The sequence below is a fragment of the Mus caroli genome, chromosome 10 (assembly GCF_900094665.2).
Source record: "Mus caroli chromosome 10, CAROLI_EIJ_v1.1, whole genome shotgun sequence".
NCBI classification, from domain to species: Eukaryota; Metazoa; Chordata; class Mammalia; order Rodentia; family Muridae; genus Mus; species Mus caroli.
Genome location: NC_034579.1, coordinates 108952512 through 108964567, shown reverse-complemented (window position 1 = coordinate 108964567; position 12056 = coordinate 108952512). Strand labels below are relative to the sequence as shown.

At 43.1% G+C, this 12056-nt stretch overlaps 1 protein-coding gene across 3 annotated transcripts in view; it reads right to left on the bottom strand.

Annotated features, from left to right (window-relative positions):
* Ptprr (protein tyrosine phosphatase receptor type R) overlaps positions 1 to 12056 on the bottom strand; it is a 247876-nt gene that overhangs the window by 101338 nt on the left and 134482 nt on the right. For all 3 annotated transcript variants that reach the window (XM_021174212.2, XM_021174213.2, XM_029482860.1), the window contains 2 exons: positions 2378 to 2491; positions 684 to 839 (listed from right to left, as the gene is read on the bottom strand). In XM_021174212.2, the coding sequence (XP_021029871.1) occupies positions 684 to 839; positions 2378 to 2491 (270 nt within the window). The remainder of the gene's footprint in view (positions 1 to 683; positions 840 to 2377; positions 2492 to 12056) is intronic.

Below are 12056 nucleotides of genomic sequence, written 5' to 3'. Positions count from 1 at the left end.
TGGAGAGGGTGATGGAGAGGGTCAGTCACTGGAGAGGGTGATGGAGAGGGTCAGTCACTGGAGAGGGTGATGGAGAGGGTTAGTCACTGGAGAGGGTCAGTCACTGGAGAGGGTGATAGAGAGACGGAGAGGGTTATTCACTGTGTAGGAAAAATGGAAGTGATAGTAGAGACACCCCTTTTAAGTGTCAAATTTACAAAATCCCATATAGAAAATATCTGGCCTTCTTACACATAGGAAAAGGCCTACTTCATATAATTCCAAATCATGGAGAAATGAGTATTTTGTGACTATTTTGACAATGAAGGTGATGTGAAAGGAAAAAAAAAACAGAGTGGAGTTTTTGTTTTGTTGACGACTCAGTTTCAAGTGACGAACCTATCTAAATGTTCTTTCTTGTAAACAGTTTACTGAAAAAATAATTACAAGATCACAACAGTTTCAAGAATCAAGTGATAAATAGTGAAACTTTAACACAAAAAGTGAAAAGTGAATTTTCTTAGGGAAAACAGAAGCGGAAGTGGACTGGATTCTGACTTTTAGGGAGATTGCTGTTTTAAAATCCACACACACCTAAGGGTTTCCCTCTCAAAGCCTCACAGTTTGGATTAGCATGTGGTGCTAACTGCGGTTTTTTTTTTTTTTTTTTTTTTTTTTTTGAACTGTTGCATGCAAGGACATACCTCAGGGGAGACGTCTGTAATTCCAAACTGTGGTAAACTCTGATGCAAACCATCCACATTAAGCGAACGCAGTACTTCCTCAGCCTGCAGGGCCTGTGGCTCTCCTGGTTTCCGGTTTCCGGGAGACACAAACAACTCAACCTGGTTCTTCTTTTCCTAGTGAGAACACACCATTTGGGTAAGATGAAGACATCTTTCAAGAGTTGGGTAAAATTTTCGCCTGTTCTTCACCAACATTAAAGTCAGGTTCCTAGAGCCTTCGAAGTCATTTAAGGGAGTGATGTATATTAATTTTTCCTATATATATTACCATTAATTTCAGAGATGGTGTCCAGGCTGACCCTGGTCTCCACATCCTCCTGCCTCAGCTTCCTCCTAAATGCTAGCATTATAGCTGTGTGCCAACTTAACCTATATTTCTCAGGTGCTTCCTGGATAATTATGCTGACACATCTAGTTTAAGGTCCAATGAGTTAGTACTTAATATATTATTTAAGTTATTTTATATATTTTCATTTAAATAGTTTATACATATTAGATATTTACTATATATGTGTGTGGTGTGTGCTCATATGCATGTGTATGTGTGCATTGTGTATACACTATTGTGAACCACATGTGTGTTGGAGCCTGTGGAGCTCGGAAGATGACCTTGCGTCCTCCGGAACTGGAGTCCTAGGCAGCTGTGACTATCATGTGGGTGCTCAGAACCAAAGACAGCTCCTCTCTAAGAGCAGTGAGTGCTCTCAAACTGGGGAGCCATCTCTAAAGCTGTGTTTCAAGGTATCTGTCATGTGAGCCTTAGACAAATAGCTTTTTTAAAAAAATGAACAAATAAAATTCATGCTGGGCATGGTGGTACATGCCTTAACCCCAGCATTTGAGTTCGAAGCCACCCTGGTCTACAGAGTGAATTCCAAGACTGCCTGTACTACCCAGAGAAACCCTGTCTTGAAAGAATAAAAAGAAAAGTAATTTGATTTAAATTACCCATTTTATCCATAGGGGTTATAGCAATCTTCAGTGCAGATGAGAATATGCAACTCCCGACCTCCAGGTTCCCAGACTATTCGGGTGACTAGGTGAAAGGTCAGGAGTTACTTCAGAGCAGATCCCTCCATCCCTTAAGTTCTCCTCATTCCCACCTCAAATGTCAATCTTAAGTTTTTTTCTTGGTATTCCATGAGATATGTGGGGTAAGGGCCAACTCTTCTTTATCCATACATAGGTTTTTGTTTTGTGCATTCAACATTCATTTTATTGATAAGCTTGAAAGAGCTTTAGTAAACAGAGTCTGGAAACCTGGTAGAGAATGTTCCACTTTCCTGGACAGTATTTTGGGAGTTCTGTCAAGATGCCAGAACATGTGATCTAGTCCTTTTTCATACTTATTGGGGGAGCTGATATTGAATTATGACAAGGTGAATAAAATATTTTCTGTAAGGGGCCAGACTAAATTCCTTAGGCTTTATGGGCCAATCTGTTTGCTATAACAACTTAGTTTTGCCCCTGTATGCATAAAAGCAGTCACACACAACATGTGAATGAGCGGACCTGGCTTGTTTCAATAAAACTTTATTTACAAAAATAGTTCCTGTGGTAGATTTGGATTATCCGTCGTGGAACCATAGCTTGGAGCCTTTGATAATGGAGATGGAGCTTGAGTTCTGAGACTAGGAAAGGTAAACTCTTACAATGAGCCGGTTAATGTGCACTTGCTGAGGTAAGAGTCCCAGGGCTGCAGCTACTCCTTGGCGGAAGATCCGAAGCAGGGTTATGTTCAGCTTGGTTATATCCATTTGCAGTGTCTGGAAAACAGAGACAGAAAAAAAAAGTTACAAAAGCAAGTGAATATTGAGATTCAGATAGCCAGTTTATCATTAATAACTGGCCACACCAGTTTTGGGGGAGTGTCTTAATAAGTTCACAGCTTGAGTGCTAATTTTGATATAAATAGAACTGTAGACATTCTTTATGTGAGATTTCAAATGGTATTAGTTAAAAGATGGCAAATCATGTAATAGAGCAATTTGTCTAGTTATTTAAAAACACAAGAAAATGATCATTTTTTAAAAAATTTTTGAAAAGGAGTTCCATTGCAATGTGGCCTAATCTATTTTGCTTTCCTTTTGATGTTCGTGGACAAGCCTATTTCAGCTATGTAAACCGAAGGATATGTTTAATTCATGTTCACACATAGCCACCGAGAAGGATGCTGTACAAGTCCCATAAGGCTGAAGCTACAAGTTTCTCTATATAGAGATCTGCTGCCAATGCCAGGCAAATAGATGAGGTGCAGTATGTGTTTATGCTGGTAGCAAAGCCAGCGATACTAGTGACTTGATCTAAGGCAAACAGTGCTCATTCCACGTTTAGGAAAACAACTCCTAGCAAGTCTAGACAGTAAAACGTTCCAGAATTACAAATCAAATTGTGACAGTAGTAACAGCCTAAGCCAGTAGCGCAAACCAGGAAGTAGTTCCCTGTGTTTTCAAAACTGGATGGTGAAGTTCGACAATTGACTCTGCAGATAACCACGGTTCCTGTCTTCCCAGAGGACCTGAGTTCAGTTCTCAGCACCTGATTCAGCAGCGCATAACCACTTATAACTCCAGCCCCAGGGGACTCCACAGGCACCTACACAAAAGTGGTACACACACACACACACACACACACACACACAGAGACAGAGACAGAGACAGAGAGAGACAGAGACAGAGACAGAGAGACAGAGACAGACAGAGACAGACAGAGACAGACAGAGACAGACAGAGACAGAGACAGAGAACATGTCCCATACTCACAGCCAACCATTGAACTGAGCCCGGGGACCCTAATAGAAGAGTTAGGGGAAGGACTGAAGGAGCTGAAGGGGTTTGCAACTCCATAGGAAGAACAACAATATCAACCATTCAGATCCCCGAGAGCTCCCAGGGTCTAAACCACCAACCAAAGAGTACACATGGAGGGATCCATGGCTCCAGCTACATATGTAGCAGAGGATGGCCTTGTGGGGCATCAGTGGGAGGGGAGGTCCTTGGTCCTGTGGAGGCTCGATGCCCCAGCATAGGGGGAGGCTAGAGCACCCTCATAGAGGCAAAGTGGAGGGAGGATGGGATAGGGGATTTTTGGAGTGGAGACTGGGAAGGAGGACAACATTTGAAATGTAAATAAATAAAATAACCATAAAAAAGTCCTAAGAATGGTATAGCTGGATCTTCAGGTAGATCTATTTCCAATTTTCTGAGGAACACCTCCAGATTGATTTCCAGAGTGGTTTTACCAGCTTGCAGTCCCACCAGCAATGCAGGAGTGTTCCTCTTTCTCTGCATCCTCTCCAACATGTGTTGTCACCTGTGGTTTTGATCTTAGCCATTCTGATTGGTGTAAGGTGGAATCTAAGGGTCATTTTGATTTGCATTTCTTGGATCACTAAGGACTTTGAACATTTCTTTAGGTGCTTTTCAGGCATTCAAGATTCCTCAGTTGTGAAATCTTGGTTTAGTTCTATACTCCATTTTTTGATTGGGCTGTTTGGCTTTTTGGTGATTAACTTTTTGAGTTCTTTATATCATTTGGATATTAGCCCTCTACAGGATGTGGGGTTAGTGAAGATTTTTTTCCCAATCTGTAGGTTGCCGATTTGTCTTGGAATATACCCAAAAGATACCCCACCATGCCACAGGGACATGTGTTCCACTATGTTCATAGCAGCCTTATTTGTGATAGCCAGAAGCTGGAAACAACCCAGATGTCCCACGACAGAAAAATGAAAACCTCAGGAGATAGGAGGTTGGGGGAACCCTTCAGAATGCATCAGAGACCTGGGAGGTGAGAGAATCTCAAGACTCAAAGGGAGGGACCTTAGATGAAATGCCTGACAGTACAGAGAGGGAACTTATAGAGCCCACCTCCAGCAGGAAGACAGGACATCAAGTGAAGGATGGGGTTGCAATCCCACAGTCACATCTCTGACCCATAACTGTTTGTCTGAAAGAACTGCAGGGATGGAAATGGAGAGGAGCCTAAGGAAAGGAAGGTCCAGCGACAGGCCCAAAGTGGGATCCAACTCAAGGGGAGGTCCCAAGGCCTGACACTATCACTGAGGCTATGAAGCGCTCATAAAAAGGGACCTAACATGACCGCACTCTGGAAGACCCAACAAGCAGCTGAAAGAGTCAGATGTAGATATTTGCACCCAACCAATGGACAGGAGCAGCCGACCCTGTTGTTGAATTAGGGAAAGCTGAAAGAAGCTGAGGAGAAGGGCAACCCTGTAGGAGGACCAGCAGTCTCAATTCATCTGGACCCCCAAGATCTCTCAAATACTGGACCACCAAACAGGCAGCATACACCAGCTGAGATGAGGCCCCCAACACACATACAGTAGGGGACTTCCAGGTCTGTGTTTATTCAGAGATCATGCACCTAGCTAACCCTCAAGAGACTGGAGGCCCCAGGGAGTTTAGAGGTCAGGTAGGGTGGGGGGGTTGGGGGCATCCAAGTGGAGACAGGGGGGTGGGGAGGAGGTATGGGATGCGGAACAGCAGGAGAGTAGAGGGGGGAATAAAATATGGAGTGTAAAAAATAAATAAATTAATTTTAATAAAGGCCTAAGATGCTAAAAAAAAGAAAAGAAAAGAAAGAAAGAAAGAAAGAAAGAAAGAAAGAAAAAAGGAAAAAGGGTAGATACTTGTAAGAAAGGAAAACTGAATCTTTTGCATTTTGTATATTCTTGTGTTGTTGAGTTCACTGCTTTGGCCAGGGTAGGTTGTGTCTAACTAACTGTTGGATGGTTCTCATTTGCTTGGTTAAGGATCGCTTTGCATCTCTAATCTACTATAGTGTGAGAACCTGTAAGCTGGCACTCTGTCAGCTTACCCTAAAAGGAGAATGATAGAATGATATTGATTTGATAACATGTAGACCTGTTAGGAAAGGTTACCTATATGCAAAATTTGTGTACGATAAATGGCCAGAAGTGGCCAGTGTTTAAGGTGACAAGAACCAGGCATTAACAGCTTGGGAATATGAAACAGGTGCAGTGGGTTCCCAATCAAAATGGTAGGCTCAGCTACTTTTCTATTCCCCATTTCTATCTGAGGGTACTTTAATGCCTGCACAAGGGTAGAGGCCCTCTATCTTGTTATGGAGGCGAGCCAACTGAGATATGAAGCAGGGTAGAAGCTTCAAGAGTCTGCCTGACACCCCTGACAACAGGTATGCATCCATTTGTTTCTAGGGAAGGGAAATGGAGAATTTAATCAGAAATGGGTTGAAAAGCTGTATCAGCACCATCAGCAATACTTTCAAAAATATTTATTCATTATGCTTATCTATTTCTAAACAACAGATACACATCGTCTTAGGGTTGTAGAGATAAAAGTTCCAATGAAAGCATCAGGAGAACCATGTTCCCTCATGTATCTCCAGGGGAGAATTTGCCATATGTCTTCTGTCTTCTAGTTTCTTGTGTTTGGGGCACTTCCTGGTATTGCGTGTCCGGCAGCTCCAGTCATTGCCTGTGGCATCAGACGGTAGTCTTTTGTGTCTCCTCCCTGTATGGGTAGCTGTGTTGCAAGTTCCTCTTTTTATAATGGCTGAGCATATGGAATCAGGAATTCTCCCTACTCTAGGATGACTTTAATGAACTGTACTTGCAATGCCCCTACTTCTAAATAAACTCAAATTCTTAGGGAGTTAAAAGCCTACCATAAGAATCTTGGGGGGCAGTTCTCTAAATAAAACTCCAAATAAGGATAAAGACAGAGTCCTTAGAAAAAAAGTTGTTACATTTTAGACAGGATATTAACTAAGAGCCTAAATGTTTTTTGCATGTTTCTCTGACTGTAAGTCAAACTGAGTCCTGGGTGTTCATCCCTGAGAAGAGCTGTTCTTAGAGAGCTGTTTGGGTGGTCAGACAGAGCCACGAGTAGAAGGCTTCTATTTAAGGTGGTATGAATTCTTGAGCACATTCTAGGTAAAGGTAATGCCAATGCCTGGGTAAGCTGAAAGGAAAGGTTGAAGAACACAGACACAAGTTGATAAAGGATTCCTTGGAGTCTTTGAGGACTCACCCTCCACTTGTCGCAACAGTTTCTCCTGGACTTGGGGTTTGTGTCTTTTGTGTTAATAGATTGTGATCCTCTTCTTTCCGAAAGTAATCCTTTATGGCATAACAATCATCTAATGGGGGCTGGGGAGATGGCTCTACAGTTAAGAGCATGTACTACTTTGCAGAGGACGCACGCTTGGTTCCCAGCATCCAAGTCATGTACTTTATTGTCACCTATAACTCTACCTTCAGGGGATTGGGTGCCCTCTTTAGGCCGTGGTGTGCACTTCACTCATGTGCACATACCCTGACACATAGACACACAATTTAAAAAATCAAATAGCTAGAAATCATCTAAGGATGTATAAGAGTTCATATATCATTTGCTGTGCATTTCTATAACTTAAAGCTGTTTCCTATATGTAAATAGCTAATATAGAAAGTTAAACTTGATCTAAGCCTTCATGGACTAGTGGGATTTAGATACCAGGGATGGTTTTCAGTTTACAGTTAGTTTATAGTCTTAAGCATAATTCCATTATCTACCTACTAAAATCCAGTGTAGAGGAATTTTAATCCAGCAAGATGACTGTTCTGATCATATCCAAAGACCTTCTCGGTCTGTGTGATCGGCTGGAATGCAGATACACCCTTACTACTCACCTTTGGTCACAAACAATGACATCTAATTGAGGGGCAGACAAAGTGATGAGTCAGGGAAAGATTTGGCAGAATGAGTCAGAGATAGGATATGGCCAGCTCTCAGGAGAAAATCTATTTAAGAGCAGTTCAGGGAGAGAGTCAGTCAGTTTAGTTAGTGCCCATGAGGTGGGAGTTGAGTCACTCAGGAGTCAGTGCAGTGAGTGCAGTGCAGTGTGTGCAATGCAGTGCAGTGTGTGCAGTGCAGTGCAGTGCAGTGTGTGCAATGCAGTGCAGTGTGTGCAGTGCAGTGTGTGCAGTGCAGTGCAGTGGAGTTGAGTTCCTTAGTGAGTTTATGCAGCTCAGGGCAGGTCAGCAGAGGCAGCTGAAGTGAGAAAATAAGAAGGAGCCAGAAGATTAGGACAAATTGCCAGAGTTAGTTTGAGGCCAAGCTGAGCAATTCGGTGAGAAGCTGAGAGAAGCCCGGTTGAATCAATCAGCTTGGAGAGGAGTTTGACCCAGAACAGCTGAACCAGCCAGCCAGAGTTCAGAAAGAACTAGAAAGGGTGAGCTTATTTAGCAGTAAGCCCTAGAGACAACAATTACATCAGGCGAATAAAAGAGACACTCACAACCTAATCCACCTGTAACTCTGTCCAACAGAGACTTCCTTTGCTCCTAGAACCTTCCATCTACACTGCCAGCATGTGGAAACTGTGGCTAGATCTCAGACACCATATCTCAGCAGTCTGCTTCTGTCGTCTGCATGACTAAAGGTAGAAACCTCAGCTGGCACCTCTAGACTCTGATGAAGAGCCACTGAGTTCTTGCTTGCCACCAGGCAGGCTGAGTAGGCAGGCACTGTCTCTTGTCCCCAAGGGCTGGATTTGGAGCTGCAAGCGACTCTGGGGACTGAGAGACATGGAGGTTGTGCAAACTCCCGAGAGCTCAATTCCCAGGGCCGCGATTAACAGAGGCTTGTAACTGTGGAAACAGTATTAAGGTCTCAAATGGGAAGTGAAATAGGAACTCAAGATTAAAATCACTCAACAAGACAGCCTCGTAAGATGGTAAAAGCTGTGCTTTTGAAGCAGAAATTTGAATGACCTATCTAACGTGAAGGAATAGTGCACAGAGGTAATCAGCTGAAATTGGAATCCGCTGGCTCACTGCAGCAAACATTGGAATAATTTGTCTGGATTTCAGCTTGCCTATGAAGCCTTGAATTGATTCCACAGAGCATGCATATACCTTTGCTACCCCACAAAAAAAGTGATGCTAAAATATAGATCACACACATACACACACACACACACACACACACACACACACACACATATGCACACACATATGCATACATAAACACACACCCATTTGGGGTCCTAATACATGCCAGACAGAATGTGAGTGAAAAATTTGGAAAAAAGAATGTGATTCTTAATTAAATGAGAATTTTATTTCAAACAGAACAGGACTGGGACTTCTTGTAGTTAGTGGATATATACCACCTGTATCTTTGTCAATAGATACCGGAAACATAAGTCCTTCCATGCTGTTACACGAAGGCTCAATTGAGATAAAACAGAAATTTCCAAGACAATAATAAGGTTATTATTGTCTAGTTTTAAAGTTACCATAATGTAACAAAATTCAGACATAGTCTGAATACTAAGTCCACTTGATTAGTTCTGTGATTACAGATTTCTATTTCAAGGAGAAATGGAAACTCTAAGTGGGGATGATAAGAGATTTTCTAGCAGTCAGTTATTCAGTTTCTATGTGCATGAATTTGGATCTGAAATGTGCCCCCAAAGGCCACCAGCGACTTAATGACTTGGCCCTCAGCTTATGGCTTCTGTGCACCAAGAAGTGGAGCTTAGTGGAAAGAAGTTAGATCATCATTGGGGTTCCCGTGGAGGAAGTAATCAAGATCTACCTCCTTTGTCTTTCTTTGCGCACAGTTAATTTCTTCGGTTATACGCCCCTTAATGTATACCATAATACATACCACCGTGCTACAGGCCCCTAATGAACAGGCCAATTAACTCTAGACTTAAACCCTTACAGTTGATTATCTTTAGTATATGTTATAGTAACAGAAGCTAACATACTACATAAGGAAAATTGGGTACTTCTACGGATAATTACCAGCATATGAATATAATGCTTTCAATATAATGAAAACATAATTAGTAAGATTCTAATGACTAGGTTTATTGGGAATCTCTTATTCAGAGATTAGGGAGTCAGTTTTCCATTATTGTATTGTAACAGCTCTGGTGTGTGTGTGTGTGTGTGTGTGTGTGTGTGTGTGTGTGTGTGTGATGTTCACGTACCGCACAAATGTTTGCAGTTAAGCTTATCCATGTGGGTTCATCCAGAGGTTGCTTTCTGGTTTTCCTTATCAGCTGCTTATCCATCTTGTTTTCTGAAACAATCTTACCGAACCTGGAGCTGTGTTTTGACTAAGCCTGGTATGGGGCAGTGACCTGTGCCACCAGACAGAAGAACTGGTAGGTAGTAGCAAGTTCAGAACCCTGGTAAATCTCATGATTGAGAATGGCAGGAACTTGAAGTAGCTCCTGAGTGGGTTCCTTTCCTGGATCAAGTGATTGCAACCATCCTCCCCCCCCCCCTCCAAGAGGACCATAACAACCATTCACATAACACAGAACCCAGAGTTCTCCGTGCTAATGAGGTATCTAGATAGGCCCTGAGTGTTTATCAAATGAGCTTCTCTTCCTGGGCATCCTTTCCTGCAAACAGTATTTAATCTCTGGTTCACCCTGAGTAAAATGTATGCATCTTCCTCCACCATGGAAAAAGCAGTTTGGACAAGCAAGGACTGTCTCCTTCATCAAGGACTGTTGTGGGGGAGACCTTCATCATACAGAGCTGCACCTAAGTCTCCTGTAGAAGCCCCTTCATACTCCTGGCACTCACTTGAAGCTATGCTGGATCCCCACGTTTCCTGTCCCAGGTTCATCATGGCCAGTGAGCTCCTGTTCCTATCCTCAGAGTCTCCAGTGTGGCGTCGGGTACACAGGAGGATGGGGACCACCAGTCTCAGCTCCTCAAGGTTCCCAGTAGCGTCTGGTTGCACTGGAGTTTGAGAACCACAGTCTGTCCCAGCCCCCGCTGTTTTCACCAGGAGGAACACTGTGTTTCGCCTTCCCTTAGCGGTGCATGTCAGGGCTCCAGCACCGCAGCAGTGAGGAGGTAACACAGCAACTATAACACACATCAGCAGTGTTCCAACACCCCAGCGGTGAGGTAGAAACGCAGAAGGACAGCCCAGCTGGTCATGACCCTCCCCAGGATCAGTTTCTACCCCAGCTCTGGAATTAGAGACACGTGCTGCCATGCCTAGCTTTTCCATATGGGTGCTGGGTGTTTGAACTCAGATCCTCGTATCTGCTCAGCAAACACTTTCTCTACCGAGAGCCATCTCTTCACCTCTCAAGATAGCACTTTATAAGAAGGTTTCCTTTGGAACCAAGGGTGGTAGCACATTCCCGTTACCCCAGCACACGGGAGGCTAAGATAAAATGTTCTATGAGTTTGAGGTCAACCTTGGTTCATAGTGAATTGTAGGTCAGCTTGAAACATAGGGAGACCTTGCCTTTCTTCTTGCCCTCAAAGAAGGCTTCCTTTGGTCACCAGACTGCCCACTAAACTAGGTAAAGCCCATTACCTAGTTATAATTAGGACTGATGGAATTGATTAAGATGCTGGACTTAAGTCAAGAGAATGTGAGTGGCTCCTAGCCATTTATTTGTAAATGATGGTTGAATTTGGTTTGCCTGGGAGGAAGGCAGTTAGTCTTCTCACTGTTACCAGGCAACATCATCTATCATTTGATTATACCCATCCGGAGTCATGGCCATATCTAGCAGCCCAGTCAGGCAGCAGAATGTTGGATGACCATCTTTCCCCCTAGGAGAAATCTCTAAAGTCCCGGGAGAAATGCTGTCTCTCAATAGCCACACAGAACCTACTTTGTTAAGCACCCTCGTCTTAGTCCTAACGTGTCTCTATTCCTGTCAAGAATAAATCTATCCTTGGTCACTGAAGCCCCTATCCTTGGTTAGAATTTGTATTGGCAAGTGATTTCCAGAGCATGGATTTTTGAACCAAGCAGAGAACTTCAATGCAATTGAAGCATTTTCTATCAACACCCAATCCTGTCTCCTCACTCTGCCATTTGCTCCCGTTTCCACACTCGTTTCTGTATTCCACATTTCTGTGCTTCTCGGCTGTGCTTCTTTCTGCACAGACATCCCACCTGGGCTTCTCACCCGACATTACCAAACTCATCACCTTCTCCTCTCCCTACCCAGACTGAATTTTCCTCTCTTCCATGTGCTACACATTGAAGCATCACATTTGGGACTCATTTTGTTTTCTCTCTGATTCTTCACCATTATGACAGCAAATTAGTGCCGTCTGCTCTATTGTCTATTGTTAGATAGTATCTCATCTCAGTGTTCTCCTTCCTCAACCTCTCCTGAATGCTCAACCCATTTTATCTTGTCTATGTTTAAGTCATCTGTTTAGATTGCCATCCTGGCTCTGGACTATTTGAGTAGAGAACCAGTGGGTTGCCTCTCTTTTGTGATATTTAATTTTTTTTCACTTTTAACATTTATCATCATCATCACTAGTGTGTGTGTGTGTGT